Here is an 18,905-nt window from a genome sequence, read left to right on the forward strand (position 1 = left end):
ACTAATTAAAAAACGATGAGGTTCCGCTTTATTCTTTTTTATCGTCTTTTATTGCAAATTCAATATTTCAGCTGATTATTACTGTGTAGATTTTTACTGTCTAACGGCTGACATGCATGTTTATAACCGTTCATTCCTGACAACTTTAAACACGGCCTGGTGTCTAAATTACTTATTTCGCCGAGGCCTATTGATTTGTTATTCCTGGTTCCTTCAACAGCATTTTTCTGCTACTCTTGACGCGGTCGTTAATTCTGTATAATATATGGGCACATACTAATACAACGACGACGTTATTTTACTTAACCGCAAAACAACTTCTCATTTCCCCATTATAGTCAAAACGGCGTCACAAATTACTTTACTGTGCCTTCAGCATCGTAAATAGCAAATTTATTCAAATTTTACCCATTTTCTTAAATCTGGCACAAATAGACTATGAAGCCTCTGCTATAATTGTCTATATCTGAAATAGGACGATAAATGCGTGACAACGTTTCTCACTACGTCAGTTTGCATGCGTACGGCTCCGTGGCTGAATGGTACCCCTTTGGTCACAGGGGTACCGGGTTCAATTCCCGGCAGGGTCGGGAACTTTAACAATAATTGGTTAATTTCGCTGACATGGGGGCTGAGTGTATGTGTCGTCTTCATCATCATTTCATCCTGATCACGACGCGCAGGTCGCGTACGGGTGTCAAATCAGAAAAAACCTGCAACTGGCGAACCGAACTTGTCCTCGGACACTCCCGGCGCTAAAAACCATACGCTATTTCATTTCTTCTTCTTTTTTTTTTTTACATGCATTACTGTTAATCGAGTTGACTAAACTCTCATGGTTTCGAGATGAGCATTTTATGAGATGTTATGGCAATAAATCACACGTCGCCTTATGCAAGAATTCTCTCTGTGACACAGTATTCCCTACCAAGTCAATACTGTTTTGTCCCTTTCAGTTGTGGCGTTACAATTAATGAATAAACTTGAAATCTGACGGTATACGTCTTCGTATACCTGTATAATATATTTGGACTTTTCGTATGTGTTGTTGGACCATTTGCACGGCACATTCGACACTCCTATGTTGGTAATATAGTGCATTCAACTGCCTGAAATGTGTACGTTAACGCCATCTATGCCTGCGCTGTGGAACTTGTGGTGAGTTTGAACGCTGTTAGACAGATGGCGCGTAACTCGCTAAACTGTGGAAGCGTGCTGGGCGCTTGGAAACGGCTGTCGGCATTTTGAACTCGCGGGAGCATGACGCGGAGAACTGGGTCTCCCAGGCCAGCTGGCGTATTCAACATGCCTAGTTCAGGCATTGGGTGAAAAATATTCTGTATCCCTTTCAGGGATTGGGAAATTGTAAATAATGTATATAACATTCGTGTTTAAGATGAATATGGTGAGGTATTTGTTTTAAAGTGTAGTGTTGCCTTGTGGTTGATAGTGATTGTTCGGTTGCTTAATTCATTATGGATTATTTGGTACGTAATTTTCTTCATTTCTGTAAGTACCGCCTCTCTTTATTTGTGGGTATGTTTTTTTCTAAATTTTGTATGCGCATCGTAGTTTGCGTTCATAATTTTGGTGAGACGTAATTTATGTTCATTCATTTTCGTCATGTGGAGCCGTAGTATGTGCATTGTGACGTCCGTTAAACCCTTGGTGTGTTTTGATCTTTTCCCATTTTATTTTTCATATTATTAGTTTTATTCTGCTAAATTTGTGTGTGTTTCTAGTGACGTTCCCTTCATGCGGCTGTTTTTCATTTGATTTATTGCTGCCCGTACTTGTAAATTCTGCCTGTGTTTTACGTTAAATTTTATTGTGACATCTTCTTCTATTTATTTTCTTTATTTTATTACGGGTTAGTTTCTCCTCTCTAACTGTACATTTTGAATTGTGCACCGAGAAATCTCTGTTGACACTCATTTTCCCAAATAATAATAATAATTATTATTAAAAAGTAATTTAAGATAGATAAGTATATTTTGGGCTATTTGATGACAAACAAATTTCTGTATTATTCATTTTACTAGTAGTGTTTCTGTAGAATGCAAGTACATTGTTAATGGAGGGCTTTAATACGTTTGTGTCATCATTCTTGCTTTGTTGAGTGGCCTTATCACCTCGAACCGTGTCGGTTGCCATTGTTGGTTATCTGTTCTTATATTTTCCTGTCGTTACGTAACTGTTGTATTGTTATCATTGTTATCTTATCGCGTGTGTAGTCTGCCTCTGGATGCCGTTGTGTACGGATCTCAATTGTTGTTGGTATCTTACGAGCATGTATTTGAGTATGTGATTACTAACATTTTGTATTAACCGACCGGTTCTCTCTTGAAGTGTACGGCATATGACGATGACTTCTCGTTGCTTTCTGCTTGTGGTTTTATATTGATGATGCTAAATTTTACTATGCTATTCGGTTCTATTTCTGGGATATGCTATGTGACTGATATTTTTAGTCAGATATGTCTTGTTGATTGATTCGTGCGACGCGTTCTGCATTTATCATTTTCTGCTACGCGTTCGATGTAGTGAACCCTCCATTAGGAATGGTCCTTAGACAATTTATTTTTTTAAGTGTAGATAGCATGTAAAATAATATATTTTAGGTTTATTCAAGGAGCTCCTTTCTTAATTAGGTCGCTAAGGTTAGTATTTCGTTTTAAAAATTTATATTCTTTTTAAATTTTCTACTATTTACATAAATTCTATATTTATTTATTCCATTTAAGAGATGGTATATTTATTTGTTAAAAACCTCACTTTAGGATTATAAATAATTTATGCTCATTTAAAAAGCACCATATTTATCAAAATCTCTTTTTTAAAGAAATAGTAATATTACTTCAATATTTCTCTAACTAGATAAAACTTATTTGTTTCACCTATTTATTTGCTACTAAAGATGTAATGGTTTGAATTAATTATAGTATAGTTTTTTGAAAAGGGTGTACAAATTTTTCTTGTAGATGCTTGTTCTGGTTCCCTTGTTGATCCTACTCTTTTGTTCCTTGGGAAATGGGTCCCTTGTGTTAAATATTCTCTCTTCCACATTTATTTTATTTTTATTTTTTGTGTTTCGGTTGCATTTTGATTTTGTCGCTTCCTTGTTGCGATACGCTTACCCCATGGTGTCACTAGCCGGACATCATTTTGATATCAATTGTGTGAGGGGGAGTGTCACAGTCTACGTCGCTTATGGGAGACAGCTAATCTCACAACATTCATTTCTCGTTTGGAGGCATACATATCCATAACTTCATTTATTCTCTGCCTTACGCAGCAATTCACTTAGACACCTTTCGTCTCAAATCCCCTATAATCCTAGGACACACATAACATCATTTATCAAAATTTATTATTCCTTGCTCAGACTATTTCATTCATTCGTTATCATTTCCTCATAAGTAACATACGGAAAATTTACATCTCTCACTCGAGAACGTTTGCCAACTCTAGCGATATTTCAACATTATTTATTAAAAACCTGAATGCCACGTATTAGTTGCTATTAATTCAACTTCTGATCCTTCTTTAAGTCGGCGGAGCCCTGATTATTATAACCAGTGGCATGCAAAACTATTATTATTTTTGTTATTATTATTATTATGCCCAAAACATTAATCAACGATGCTCTAACAAAATCGCGACTTGAAATCGTGTATTATACACTGACTGACAGAGCAAATGCAACACCAAGAAGAAGTGGTCAGAACTTTATGCCAATTGCAGGGTAGACTGACGTCACTGAGGTATGCTCATGATGTGAAATGCGCCGCTGTGCTGCGCACGTAGCGAACGATAAATGGGACACGGCGTTGGCGAATGGCCCACTTCGTACCGTGATTTCTCAGCCGACAGTCATTGTAGAACGTGTTGTCGTGTGCCACAGGACACGTGTATAGCTAAGAATGCCAGGCCGCCGTCAACGGAGGCATTCCCAGCAGACAGACGACTTTGCGAGGGGTATGGTGATCGGGCTGAGAAGGGCAGGTTGGTCGCTTCGTCAAATCGCAGCCGATACCCATAGGGATGTGTCCACGGTGCAGCGCCTGTGGCGAAGATGGTTGGCGCAGGGACATGTGGCACGTGCGAGGGGTCCAAGCGCAGCCCGAGTGACGTCAGCACGCGAGGATCGGCGCATCCGCCGCCAAGCGGTGGCAGCCCCGCACGCCACGTCAACCGCCATTCTTCAGCATGTGCAAGACACCCTGGCTGTTCCAATATCGACCAGAACAATTTCCCGTCGATTGGTTGAAGGAGGCCTGCACTCCCGGCGTCCGCTCAGAAGACTACCATTGACTCCACAGCATAGACGTGCACGCCTGACATGGTGCCGGGCTAAAGCGACTTGGATAAGGGAATGGCGGAACGTCGTGTTCTCCGATGAGTCACGCTTCTGTTCTGTCAGTGATAGTCACCGCAGACGAGTGTGGCGTCGGCGTGGAGAAAGGTCAAATCCGGCAGTAATTGTGGAGCGCCCTACCACTAGACAACGCGGCATCATGGTTTGGGGCGCTATTGCGTATGATTCCACGTCACCTCTAGTGCGTATTCAAGGCACGTTAAATGTCCACCGCTGCGTGCAGCATGTGCTGCGGCCGGTGGCACTCCCGTACCTTCAGGGGCTGCCCAATGCTCTGTTTCAGCAGGATAATGCCCGCCCACACACTGCTCGCATCTCCCAACAGGCTATACGAGGTGTACAGATGCTTCCGTGGCCAGCGTACTCTCCGGATCTCTCACCAATCGAACACGAGTGGGATCTCATTGGACGCCGTTTGCAAACTCTGCCCCAGCCTCGTACGGACGACCAACTGTGGCAAATGGTTGACAGAGAATGGAGAACCATCCCTCAGGACACCATTCGCACTCTTATTGACTCTGTACCTCGACGTGTTTCTGCGTGCATCGCCGCTCGCGGTGGTCCTACATCCTACTGAATCGATGCCGTGCGCATTGTGTAACCTGGATATCGGTTTGAAATAAACATCAATTATTCGTCCGTGCCGTCTCTGTTTTTTCCCCAACTTTCATCCCTTTCGAACCACTCCTTCTTGGTGTTGCATTTGCTTTGTCAGTCAGTGTACGTCATATTCAACTCGTAATCTGTCCATTCGAAGTTAATGAGCAAATTAATTAATAATCAGGATCATTATTCTAATTGACTACAACTGTTCCATCATAAACTGATTAAAAAATCGGAATAAAAATCTGGTGACCTAGATACTTCACTTTAGCGCGAATGCTATACAGTTTGATACATGAAATAGTAACTTAACACTTAACAGCTGTTGCAAGACTATAATTACACAAAAATAAAATTTCCATGATTGGCATTTTCAAACCCTTTTCTACTCACCAAAGGAGAGCGAATCACCGCCTCCAAAAATGCCTTAATAAGGATCTGCATCCACTTCATCGGGACAGCTAATCCAACAAGATTACACTTACTGCAAATCGGTGAACATACATTTTCCTTCATTATGCACCATACCATACTAATACATACTAATCATACACTTACAAACTACGCATTTACAAATATCAACCATAATGTTATCGGATCCCTGTCAGAATTTACGCTACAGGAGTGGTCTGTTACAGGCTACCTGAGCGGTGTTCTCTCAGCCCCTCCGTCGTAAATCTTTCCTTTCATTAGTTCACTGGGTTAGCTCGTATAAATACCAACTGTTTATGCTTTACAAGTTGCTAAACACATTCCTGACCCACCGGTGAAATATTTGACAAGTTTATGCTTTCTCTGTCTCGGCAAAGCTTTAACTCGAACACTCCCTTTTCATTACAATGTTTACAGGTACATCAATTATCAGAGTCGGCTCTCTCCACCATTTACGTTGTGTGGCTAAATTAATACGTTGCTGCCCATTCACAACCCATCTACTGTTTCTGGTTCATCATTGTCAGGTTTCGCAGTAAAAACGATGTCTTGCATTCCTTCATGTTACCAGTAGTAATAATTGGTCACCCTCGACTAATGCTGGTGACGTGCTACACAGTGCAGGCTACTTCACAAAGCAATCACTTACTTTGTCTGTGGTATAAAACCGGGACACGAAATGAAAACACGACCTAATGGTTGAAGATATGTGAATAATGAATATCGAAAGGACGCTCACTAGAGATTTATAAAAAATCTGAAGCCGCGCACTTGACATCTAGTAATTTTTACCACGTTACACATAATGCATCATTTCAGCTGTTAAAAAATGTGTCACACCGCGAAAATAATACAAATGAATTCCGCATTCACAGTTCTTCGCATGTTTTATATTCCACGGATATCTGGCAATTCACTTAGGAAAATAGTATTCATTGGATGCACTCAATTAATATTTATAAACGCCAGGCGTCAATAGGTTACACTTCAGGGAGTAGGAATATCCTGTTGGCCGGATAACTGTGCTACGTGATCTTCCTTGTTTCACAAAGGCGGTATTACGTAGAAATTGTTATTACTTTATCCGTATCGCCAGTAGAAATCCTTACTAGCCTGAAAATTCCCTAAATTAAAGACACTTAACAAGGACGTGTATTACCTAATAATTCTAGTCAACTGTCGAAAATAAATCACTGTCTTCACAGTAAAAGGACATTACAAACGAAAATCGGAAATTCCTATTAGTGGAGTTCGACTGTTCCATTCTTATGTGAGAGGAGCCCACTTCCTGTGTTTCTCTCGCACAAGCTCGTTTCCTTCTCTAAAAAGTTGCGTCTTCAAGTTTTGGCCGTGCACATCTAGTGCCATTTTTCGTTTCGTGAGCAGATGCTGTAGTCACGTACTCGTTATTATCTGGCTAATAGCAGCAATGCTTACGTGCATTTTAAGGTTGAAAACATTTCTTAGCAGAAATGTTACGAAAAACGCAAAATTAAGCAATTTCCTCAACTGAGCCGAAAGTTGAAGGGATGAAGAGTTTCAAATTATGAGTATTGGATAGCTCTATCAAACTAAGGAAACACATTTTGAAAATCACTTCCGGGCTAAATGCAGTTCCAGAAAAACAGCCTAAAATAGCGTGTTCCTTTACTCCTTTTCTTTTTGATTCAGATCCCAGCCAAATTAACTCATTTACATAATTATTTTTGTAATGTGTTCCTTAGTTCAATACGCGTTTTATGATTTCTTGAAAAATGTCCACACCGAATGTAGTTATAAGTCCTTAAGTGAAACTCTGCATTGACTCACATTAGTGCTCGTAGTGGTGCTTAAGTGAAACAATGCATTGACTCACATTAGTGCTCGTAGTGGTGCTTAAGTGTAACAATGCATTGACTCACATTAGGGCTCATAGTGGTGCTTAAGTGTAACAATGCATTGACTCATATTAGGGCTCATAGTGGTGCTTAAGTGAAACTCTGCATTGACTCACATTAGTGCTCGTAGTGGTGCTTAAGTGAAACAATGCATTGACTCATATTAGGGCTCATAGTGGTGCTTAAGTGAAACTCTGCATTGACTCACATTAGTGCTCGTAGTGGTGCTTAAGTGAAACTCTGCATTGACTCACATTAGTGCTCGTAGTGGTGCTTAAGTGTAACAATGCATTGACTCACATTAGTGCTCATAGTGGTGCTTAAGTGTAACAATGCATTGACTCACATTAGGGCTCATAGTGGTGCTTAAGTGTAACAATGCATTGACTCATATTAGGGCTCATAGTGGTGCTTAAGTGTAACAGTGCATTGACTCACATTAGTGCTCATAGTGGTGCTTAAGTGTAACAATGCAATGACTCACATTAGTGCTCATAGTGGTGCTTAAGTGTAACAATGCATTGACTCACAGTAGCGCACATAGTGGTGCTTAAGTGTAACAATGCATTGACTCACATTAGTGCTCATAGTGGTGCTTAAGTGTAACAATGCATTGACTGACATTAGCGGTCGTAATGGTAGAAAAAGGCAAACTGCTAATCTAATCGACCGGATAATGATGATTAAGAAAAGGATTGTAATTTTTCGGAATAAACAAAGAGTATATTCTCATTATTATATTTATCTAAAATTCGTAGCTCATATCCCAAGGATGTTTTCAACATTGAGTTGCTTGCCTGAAGGGCTAGAACTGTAGTTTTTTGCTGGATTACTAATTTCCTGTCGAGAGAACAAAGTCTTCTCCGCGAAATACTGAAAGTTGTTCAAATGCAAGAATATATCAAACGTTTCCGAATTAATTTTGCATCTGACGAAAGTATTACGGGTGCAATACATTTATCGGAGTCGTGATATTTGTACAATCACACAGGTTTTGAAATGCCGAAAACAAGCTTTGGACTCTAGAGTAAGGGAGTAAAGTAGAAATTGAAAGAACATGATATGATAAGTGCTATAAGAGCAGTGAAGGATAAAACTAAAGCACTAAATGAAGCAGCTCAGTGTGGTATCACACCTCCTGTGGCAGCACAGACCTAATTGAACCTACTTGGCAACCTACTTCAATAGATTATTTTCAACGCCTGTTCTGTAGGGGAAATTAAAAAAAAAATCGTTAACTCTAGATTCAGTGCATAATGCCTAAGGAACGGGCTCATATTTTGTGCGGTGGATATACATCTGGTAGGATTATTTCTGATTTATATTCATGAATTCCAACCATTTTAAAACATTTTCCAAATTGTTTCAAAGATAATATTTAAAATATTATTTTCCTGATTATGTTTGTAAAGAATTCGAATTTATTTGAATTGTTTTAATTTTCGAAGATTTCAGATTTCAAATTTCTTAATTCTTATTTCAAAAATTAATTCTTGAATTAGGATTCTTACTTTGTATTGAAAGATCGTTACTTACAATTCAACTACTTATAAAATTAAGAAAATATTCATAATACTGTAAATAAAATACAATGTTTCATATTAGCACCCTATTAGCAAGGCCCAAATTTTGTAAAAATATTTAAGATAATTGGGTGTGTATTGAATAGATTTCAATATTTATATGCAGAAACTAACAACATTTAAATCAAATACTTTCACGAATGTTAATGTTAAGTTCTGATGCAATAATAATATTCTACTAGATTATTTTGTTCAAAAGAAAATTATGCCCCATATTACTACTTCCTTCCCCATGGTTCCGAAACTATCGTATTCTACGCCAAAATCAAAATATTAAACTCGAATATCAAACCAAGTGTTGGGAACTAAGGTAAGTCTGTACAATCTTAGTCGTTCACCCTCAAAATAAAGATCAGAATAAGGAAAGAATCACTGATGAAGGACTACGGTACATTTAACTACCTTTAAATGTTCGTTTTCAAAAGGAAAATCACGTTTGTTTCTTCTGAACTTAGCACTTAACCAATTAAAATTATTGGGGGCTGATACACCTGGAAATATGAATTTTTCATTTTTTTTTGCTTCTGATCTCGAATGAAAGAATACACTTTTTTTACCTAAATCTGAAGTTTTATAGCAAAATTTCCAATTTTGACCGAGATATTTCGATTTAAATTCATGCATGTACTGAACTGTCAGCTGTGTGGGCGTGGTATTTGTGCATTCCACCAATTTTCACCGTTTTGGGAATATTGGTTTGGAATAAAAATTGCTGACTCGTCAAGGCAACAGGATCATTTAATAATTCTGTTATTCTGCGCCTGTAACCTAACCACGAGGTTTTGTTTTGAATCAAGTCAAGTCAAGTTTGTAAGACTCAGACAAAAGAGGAAGAAGATGGCTGGCATAAAATTAGGAAATATAAGGGTGTTGGTAGTGCGGGTCGTCTCACAGATTCTGTCATCGAGAAGCTGCAGTGTTACTATGGCTATGCCATGAGAGAAAATAAAGACAACTTGGAAGACATGAGGAAGGCTATGTGGGCTATATGGTACCATGAAGTCTCTACTGACATTTACCCTCAATATTATTGTTGTCCGAAAAGTTCAGGATCATGGTGTGGGTGGCATCAAGCCCAAGCAAATGGAAATGAGGAGTAGTATAAGCACCCTCACCCAATTTCAATGACTGTAATGAAGGCAATTAAGCCAATATTCCAAGACCTTGTTGCTATTGACCTCCTAAGAAATGTCTGAAAGGTAGGACTCAAAATGCTAATGAGTATGAACTGTTTGCCCTAGAAACTCAAATTCAGGGAGGATAGTTGTAAAAATTGCAGCTGCTGAAGCTGTTTCTTCTTTAAATGATGGTAATAAAAGTAAACTGGAAGGGCTAGAATGTTTAGGCATCAAAGTTGGGAAATATGCAACATCTGCTCTGTCTGAACGTAATGTTCTTCGGGTCAAGTTTGCTGAAAAACGGCTTCGAGAGTCTTCAAAGGAGGAACAATGGACAAGAAGGAGGCTGAGGATGAAAGAATATGAAGATGGAGGGTACTAAAGAAGCAGCAGGTGCCTTCTAGTGTTATCTGTAAGTGGAAATGTTGTATGTACAATGTTTAGAGCAATTTTCCCAAAAGTTTAATTTTTTCAGGCAAAAAACGCAATAACTCAAGAACTAATAGTCCAAAATGCATGAAATTTGGAATTCTCTTTGTTGGAACAAAGTTATGGAGGATGAACGTCAATTATTGAATTCCTTTGAAAAATATGCTTAGTGCATCTAAAACATCATGTGAAATTCTTAACTTTTTAAAATATTTAAATTAAATACCTATAAAAGGGTAACTTATTCTTCCACTAAGTTAATAGAGGTCTACCCTGGGTGATTTAGTGTTGTCTTTAAGTAAAAAGATAGTTTATGCCAATCACATTGATACTTATCAAGAAATGTTGTTTTATGTAACATTCAAAAAATAGCCTATTTTGTAATGTTTTAATCTGAACATTTTATTGCACTTGGAGTTAAAGGTAGATTATTAAAATCGATGAAAGGCGTTTATCTTGACAATTAGGCTTCAGTGAGATTTGATGGTAGAATGAGTTCTTGGTTCAGGGTACTTACAGGGGTTAGACAAGGCTGTAATCTTTCACCTTTGCTGTTCGTAGTTTACATGGATCACCTGCTGAAAAGTATAAAATGGCAGGGAGGGATTCAGTTACGTGGAAATGTAGTAAACAGTCTGGCCTATGCTGACGACTTACTCTTAATGACAGATTGTGCTGGAAGGCTGCAGTCTAATATCTTGCGACCTGAAAATAGGTGCAATGAGTATGGTATGAAAACTAGCCTTTCAAAGACTAAATTGATGTCAGTAGGTAAGAAATTCAACAGATTTGAGTGTCAGATTGGTGATACGAAGCTAGAACAGGTCGATAATTGCAAGTATTTAGGTAGTGTGTTCACCCAGGATGGTAATATAGTCGGTGAGATTGAATCAAGGTGTAGTAAAGCTAATGCAGTGAGCTCGTAGTTGCGATCAACAGTATTCTGTAAGAAAGAAGTCAGCTCCCAGACGAAACTATTTTTACATCGGTCTGTTTTCAGACCAACTTTGTTTTACGGGAGCGAAAGCTGGGTGGACTCAGGATATCTAATTCATAAGTTACAAGTAACAGATATGAAAGTAGCGAGAATGATTGCTGGTACAAACAGGTGGGAACAGTGGCAGGAGGGTACTCGGAATGAGGAGATAAAGGATAATTTAGAAATGAACTCGATGGATGAAGCAGTACTCATAAACCGGCTTCGGTGGTGGGTCAAGTGAGGCGAATGGTGAAGGATAGGTTATCTAGGAGAATAATGGAGTCTGTTATGGAGGGTAAGAGAAGTAGAGGTAGACCAAGACGACGATGGTTATACTCAGTTTCTAACGATTTAAAAATAAGAAGTATAGAAATAAGTGAGGCCACAGCACTAGTTGCAAATAGAGGATTGTGGCGACGTTTAGTAAATTCACAGAGGCTTGCAGACTGAACGCTGAAAGGCATAACAGTCTATAATGATATGGTATGTATGTATGTATGTATGTATGTATGTATGTATGTATGTATGTATGTATATATTGAATGTTAAACCTTTGTATATATAATGATATCCCAGCATTTGTAGTATAATTGTACAAAGTTTAATTCGAATCCCTGTTATGGTTCCATAGATATATAGTAATTTACAAAATGCATGTACCCCAGGTGTATCAGCCCCCTTAACTAAATTAATTAGTATTATCACCAACGATAAAATAGTTACAGAGAGATGATTCGTTGTTGAAACAAATTCACTCCTGAAATCGTGTTATTTTGTATATTACAGGTGTCAGTTTGTGATAAGAACGCTGACGTAGGAAAAGCTGTAATGGATAACATCTCCAAGAAGTTTGGAGACAGCAGAGCTATATTCATAGAAATGGACGTGCAAGATCAAAATTCGTTTAAAGGTTAGCAATTAAAGTTCTTAAGTTTCCTTCAGACCAATGCCTGTTATTTTAGATGTTTTCTTTCACGTCAAGAGACTGATTCCCTTAGGTCAACCAGCCAAGAAAGCTACCTACCGCGTTATCAGAGATATTGTAAACAACAGGAAATAACACTCAAGGTCATATCGCAATACGTGTGGTATAAATTTCAATTTTAATATTAATTGTTTTGCGTTACGGTAACTACTTCTTACGGTTTTCTGAAATCTAGAAATCTAGAGCTCTTGGATTGACTGATTTGACAGCTAGTTCGACCTAGGTTTGGAATTCTCAAGGCAGTTTACAAGATTGTTATTCGCAAAATTTACGCACTTTGTAAATTACAAGCATGCTCATCAGTCTCAAGAAGAGATTAAGGATTCTGTGACTGCGTTTGATATTGAATTCACTGATAAAATCGTTCCTATTTATTCATCAGCTATAAATTCTGAATACTGACCAATATGGATTTAAAATGAAATTGACTATCTGATATCAGTGAAAGAGATACGATTAAGGGAGTGAAATCAGTGTCTAGAATATTACATTCCTATACAATTCATCCCATTGTATCCATGGAATGAATACTTCTCTCCCCTCTGCTGTGACTGGCCATTGACAGTCTTAGGTGAACCAGGTGGCACATTTGTTTCCATTATACCACAGAAGATAATCCGGTCACAACATATACATGTAACTGGTTCAAAACCAGGCACAGTGGGCAAGAGTATTCTTGAGCAATGGTGAGGTAGCAGTCTCTCTCCCAATGTGGGAATGGTTCTAGATTCATTTTCACTCCACCAACAAAATCTGTTGTAATTCCGGATAAAGACAAACCGATGACAACTTCCCTTCTTCAACCTTTGGATGTTTAATTTTTCGTCAATAGAATAAGTTTGCGCCGGGATGAGTAGCTCCGACGCTAGAGTGCTGGCCTTCTGAGCCCAAGTTGGCAGGTTCGATCCTAGCTCAGTCTGGTGTTATTTGAAGGTGCTCAAATACGTCAGCCTCATGTCGGTCGATTACTGGCACGTAACCAAACTCCTGCGTGACAAAATTTCGCCACCTCGACATCTCCGAAAACCGTAAAAGTAATTAATGGGACTTAAAGAACAATAAAATTATTATTCTTATGGTTTAAAAATTTGCCAATCGCTTTTGTGAGCTAGTTTTACTCATATTGACCTCCAGAGACGCAGCGCTATCATAGACCTTCATGCGGTTATCTATAATAGTTCAGTGGTCCGATATCCAAAAAAGTGCTCCTCACAATCTCTTCTGGACACTGAAGCTTTGACTCAACTCCTAACTGTAAAATACATCATGCACCCAACGTACTTATCGTCGTTATATTTATGCTCAGCATATTTCTACATCGAGGCCTACAAATATGTCTGAGTACTGCCGAGGACAGCTAAAATTAGCAGAATAGTCATTATTATAGCTGAGTTCCCTGTCGTAATAATTATTTTACCAATAACTCTCTAGACTGATAAACATATAAGCTCTGCCTGAAATAAAAACACACAACATCCTCAAGGAAAAGTTGATTTCATTCAGATGTGATGAGACATGTAGTTCATCATTGCAGAACTATTTGATTGTAAATTCATACCAAATGAATCGCACATGTCACAATACAGGATGTCCAAACAGTCGGATCAGTACACAGTGTAACACCCTCTGACGGCAATGCAGGCGTGTATTCGCGCATGCAAACGATCGTAAAGGTGCCGAATGGCACCGGGCGATAGATTTCCCCAAGCATCTTTCACCTTCGGTGCAGTTCGGAAATGATTCTTGCAGGCTCTGAGGAACGTGTAAGTTCCCTTTTCATCATGTCCCATACGTGTTCAGTTGGCGAGAGATCCGATGATCTTACTGGTCAGGACAGTTGTACTTCACGTAGAGCACGCACTGTCCTGCTGAAAAAGCGCATCACCTTCCTGTCGAAGAAACAACAACAAGCTGTGCAATATGGCAGTCACTGTCTGCGTTACCATGCAAGAACAGCAGCAGTGTCCGCGAGTTGTAATTGATGGCACCCCCACACCATGAAACCTGGGGTGGGACCTGGATGTCGTGGGTGAATGCAGTCTAGAATAGGCCGCTCACCTGTACACGTGTTCGTGCATCACATGCATACAGACAGAAGCTACTCTCGTCACTGAAGACAAGAGAGCACTATTCTCCTCTTCAGTCGACTCTTTGAAGACACCAGAGTAGCCGTGCTTGGTGGTGTCGTAGTGTCAGTGGTAGCCTGGGCAGAGACAAACGTGATCTTATTCCTGCTGCAAGCAGACGGTTCCCAATGGTCCTTGCTGACACAGCAGCTGCAACATGTAACCGGATTTCGTTCCTGGATGATGTTCGGTCGGCCACCGCTGCTCGCACAATGCGTCGATCTTGACGTGCGTCTGAACTTCTAGAAGAACGCCCGGAGCCTCATGTACGGGTGTGGTAATGTCCAAAGACCAGGGGGTTGACACTTCATAGGGAGCGTCCGAAGCAGTTCTGAGATGGGCCAATCGATCTCCGCCAACTAATGAAAACTAAAGTTCTCTTTTAGAGGGTTAATTTAGAAGGCAGAGGTTGGCATTACACATTCAGTTGCGTGGTACAGCAAATTCAAAAAACAACACCGTTATCGTTGCGCGCGAAGGGACCTTGGTCGCACGGTATGTAATAGTGCTTGTTAGACGAAAATTTGTTGAGATTCTTTCGCATTGAACGAGATTTTTGATCCAGTTTTTTGAGAGTATGGTGTGAAATTATAATTATGCGCGTTCTTAGTGTGAAGAAATAGTATTATGATCATGAATGATCATGAACGTACTTCACATTGAACTACGTAGCTGTTGCGAGTAAACGTCCGTGTGATTGTGCTTCTTACCTGCTGTTTGGAATAAATAAATTCAAAATATAAACTGTGTTCATTATGCTGTGTTTTACTTTCATCCTTTCCTTCTCGTGTTTTCCATTCCCATACATAAAAGTCGTGGGAAGGGTTCAACGAACGAACGAAAGAATGAGGTTATGTTAGATCGTGATTTAGGCAAGTATGGGCGTTTTGGGGTTTTATATGAATTGCATTAACATTTTCAGTAATCAATGTTGCATTTGTCACTTAATAGATGTAAATTTACATTAAAATGCGAACGGTGAAACAACGATACAAGCTAGCGTTATAACAGTATTGCCAACATACAAATATGGTAATTGCAATTTACTTTTCAAGTAAAAGACACGAGAGAAGCTTTAGATACAACTTTCCTACCGAAATACAATCATTATCTCTATCACAATTAAAATTTTAACAAAGTAACAACTATCATCAACGTGTTTACTACGAGGTAATATCGTGGGATTTATTTCCTTATGTTGGCAGAGAGAAAGTGGCCACTGTAGCTTCCATGACCTGTTTTCTCAGCCACCTTTATTATACAGGAGTGACGGATCTATTTCTCTTATATGATCCTTGCAGCAATCCATCGATATATCCATCCAGCTTTCCGCAGATCCACAATGCGATCCAGTTCAAATGGCTGTAGCTGTTCAACAAGCGCACGTACTCGTCGACGGGGCAGGATTGTAACCTAGAATGAATGTTGCAAACGTCTAACCTCAACACAGTTACTTCCTGCAGAGTCAAAACGGACAAGCCTCCTGAGCGCCGATTTTCGTGATATTCATGTTCTTTGAGAATGGTGTGATCAAGAGGACGTTGCTTGTGCTCCGTAGTTTTCGTATGTTTTTATGGTATTTCCTTGTGCCAGTGCTACTTCAATAGTATATTAATGAAATGTAAGTACTTTCGTTGATTCTTCTTCTTCTACTTCTTCTTCTTGATCTGTTTACCCTCCAGGGTTAGTTTTCCCTCGGACTCAGCGAGGGATCCCACCTCTATCACCTCAAGGGCAGTGTCCTGGAGCTTCAGACTCTGGGTCGGGGGATACAACTGGAGAAAATGACCAGTACTTCGCCCAGGCGGCCTCACCAACTATGCTAAACAGGGGCCTTGGTGGGGATGGGAAGATTGGAAGGGATAGACAAGGAAAAGGGAAGGAAGCGGCCGTGGCCTTAAGTTAGGTACCATCCCGGCATTAGCCTGGAGGAGAAGTGGGAAACCACGGAAAACCACTTCCAGGATGGCTGAGGTGGGAATCGAACCTACCTCTACTCAGTTGACCACCCGAGGCTGAATGGACCCCGTTCCAGCCCTCGTACCACTTTTCAAATTTCGTGGCAGAGCCGTGAATCGAACCCGGCCCCCCAGGGGGTGGCAGCTAATCACACTAACCACTACACCACAGAGGCCGACCGTTGATATTTTAATATTTTGAATGGAGCAAATGAGTGGTTATCAGTGTAAAAATGTTCTAAACGATAAAAATGTCATAAATGATATTTCATGGAGCATTTGATCCGTATAATACCTAAACACAAGTGTTGCCTTCATATATTTCTTTGAACTGCTCAGAAGTTATAGGTGAACTATCGATAAGCTAAACTTATCAGCAAGTTCAAGGTTTACTACCTCTGCATATTGGACAGGGGGCGCAAGTATTCCTCATCGTGCTTTCTCTCTTTTTATTTTCTTTTTTTTTTTTTGTTGCCGTTTGCATATATTCATCAGTATGAGCCTCTGTGCAGAATGCTCTAAGGCAGTGTCACGCTATGATTTAAATGCCAAAATACAGTGATGTGATTGTAGTCGGTGGTTCTATGCCACATGTGAACAATTAAAGGAAGATGTCATGAAATTCTTACGAACTGAAGAAAGATCTTTGTACTGTTTTAAGTGTTTAAAATCTAGGCTTGAAAGTGGAAAATGTGAAATGTCGATGATTGAGGCTGATTTGGAAACTCCTACAATTAGTGAACTGTATAAACTACTTCGTTCCATAGACCGTGAAGTAAAAGGAATAAGGGAATCAACTTGCCGATTGGAAGAAGAACTTGGAAAATCATTTCAACTAGTACATGAAAAATTAGATGAGAATTCTGAACTTCTGAAGAATCAAGCTGAATCCATCCAGGCATGTTTAATTTCTATAACGAATCTCAAAAGCGTGAATGCTTCCGTGAAAAAGGAGTTAAGTGAGTTAAAAGTGCAAATAGATGACGAAGAACAATATGGACGAAGAAACACATTAGAAATTTGTAGAATTCCTGATAAGCCAAACGTGGACCGTTATGTTCTGTGAAAACAGTAGGACGGGCATTACATATATCTATTACCAACGACATGATTGATGTTTGTCATCGTTTGAAGAAAAACTCTGGCCAGTCAAGCAGGGCAATCATCGTTAAGTTCGTCAGTCGCAGAGATAAGGACCAATTTCTTCAGAAACGTAAAGTGAAAAGAAATCTAAGCACAACTGACATTGGTTTCAGTACTCCCTCGCCAATTTATATCAATCGAAGTCTCTCCAGAAATATGAAAATGATATTTGCTCGTGCAAGAAGAGTTAAGGGTTAGAAGAAATATGTCTATCTGTGGGTAGACTATACTGGTGCTATTCGCCTAAGAAAAAAAGAGTCTGATAATTATATTTACACATTAAAAACGCTGAAAGATGTGAACTCATTAATGTAAAGAAATGTCTTCTGACAACAAAATTTCGTTATATTATCAGAACATGAGAGGGTCTAAATTTTTCTGATTATGATAGGGAATATTTTGGTAATGAAGGGTACGTATACACCTTGAGGACGGTAGGCGCTATTAAGGGTCTGACGGTACAAATGCTCTAATGAACGAAATTAAGGATAGTTTATCCATATATTATCAGAACGTTAGATGTTTAAACACAAAACTTACTGAAATATATACGAGTTCTCTTGCAACTAAATTTGATATTCTGGTAATAAATTAGTCTTAGCTTCACGTTGGTATTTTCAATAATGAAGTCATTTGCAATAGATACAATGTTTTCCGGCAGGGCCGAAAAAATAAAAGGAGAGGTGGTGTTCTAATTGCTGTTTTGAAAGATATTGTCGCAGTTAACGTTGAATTTGAATTAGGACACGTAGAAGCACTCTGCGTATACATTACCTTAATGCAAAAGAAGTACAATATACTAGCAGTATACATTCTGCCAGATTCTAGTATGGAACTATATACCGATAAATAATTTTATGACAGATTTGATAGCATAGAAAAATTGTTGTACGGAAACACATTGTATTAAGTGATTTTAATCTTCCTCTAATAAATGGTGCAAAGTTTGATCCTTTGCTAGGGGGCACGTTACAAACTCCTTACAATTTTTTACAATTACATAAAATAGAATCTGTGAATTCCGTGCAGACTTCATACAATAAAACTCTAGACTTAGCCTAATTTTAACAAGTTTGGCTAGTCTCCTCCTTTAATACCTGAAGAGTCTTACCATCCTGCTCTGTTGGTTGAATTATCTATTAAACGATCCAATTCTTCAATCAAACCAATTTTATAAGGCTAATTTTTATAAACTGTATATTCAACTACGAGACGAATCGTGGAAAGAATTTGACAACCTCAGGTATCCAAATGAGTCACTTACTTGCTTCTATAGAATAATTAATTCGGTGAT

The 18,905-nt window shown here is 39.0% G+C and overlaps 1 protein-coding gene across 3 annotated transcripts in view; it reads left to right on the forward strand.

Annotated features, from left to right (window-relative positions):
- Nucleotides 1–18,905, forward strand: part of LOC136874866 (15-hydroxyprostaglandin dehydrogenase [NAD(+)]) — a 127,448-nt gene that overhangs the window by 73,058 nt on the left and 35,485 nt on the right. For all 3 annotated transcript variants that reach the window (XM_068227920.1, XM_068227921.1, XM_068227922.1), the window contains exon 3: nt 12,186–12,309. In XM_068227920.1, coding sequence (XP_068084021.1) covers nt 12,186–12,309 — 124 coding nt within the window. The remainder of the gene's footprint in view (nt 1–12,185; nt 12,310–18,905) is intronic.

This window comes from Anabrus simplex, chromosome 5 (genome assembly GCF_040414725.1).
Source record: "Anabrus simplex isolate iqAnaSimp1 chromosome 5, ASM4041472v1, whole genome shotgun sequence".
NCBI lineage: Eukaryota > Metazoa > Arthropoda > Insecta > Orthoptera > Tettigoniidae > Anabrus > Anabrus simplex.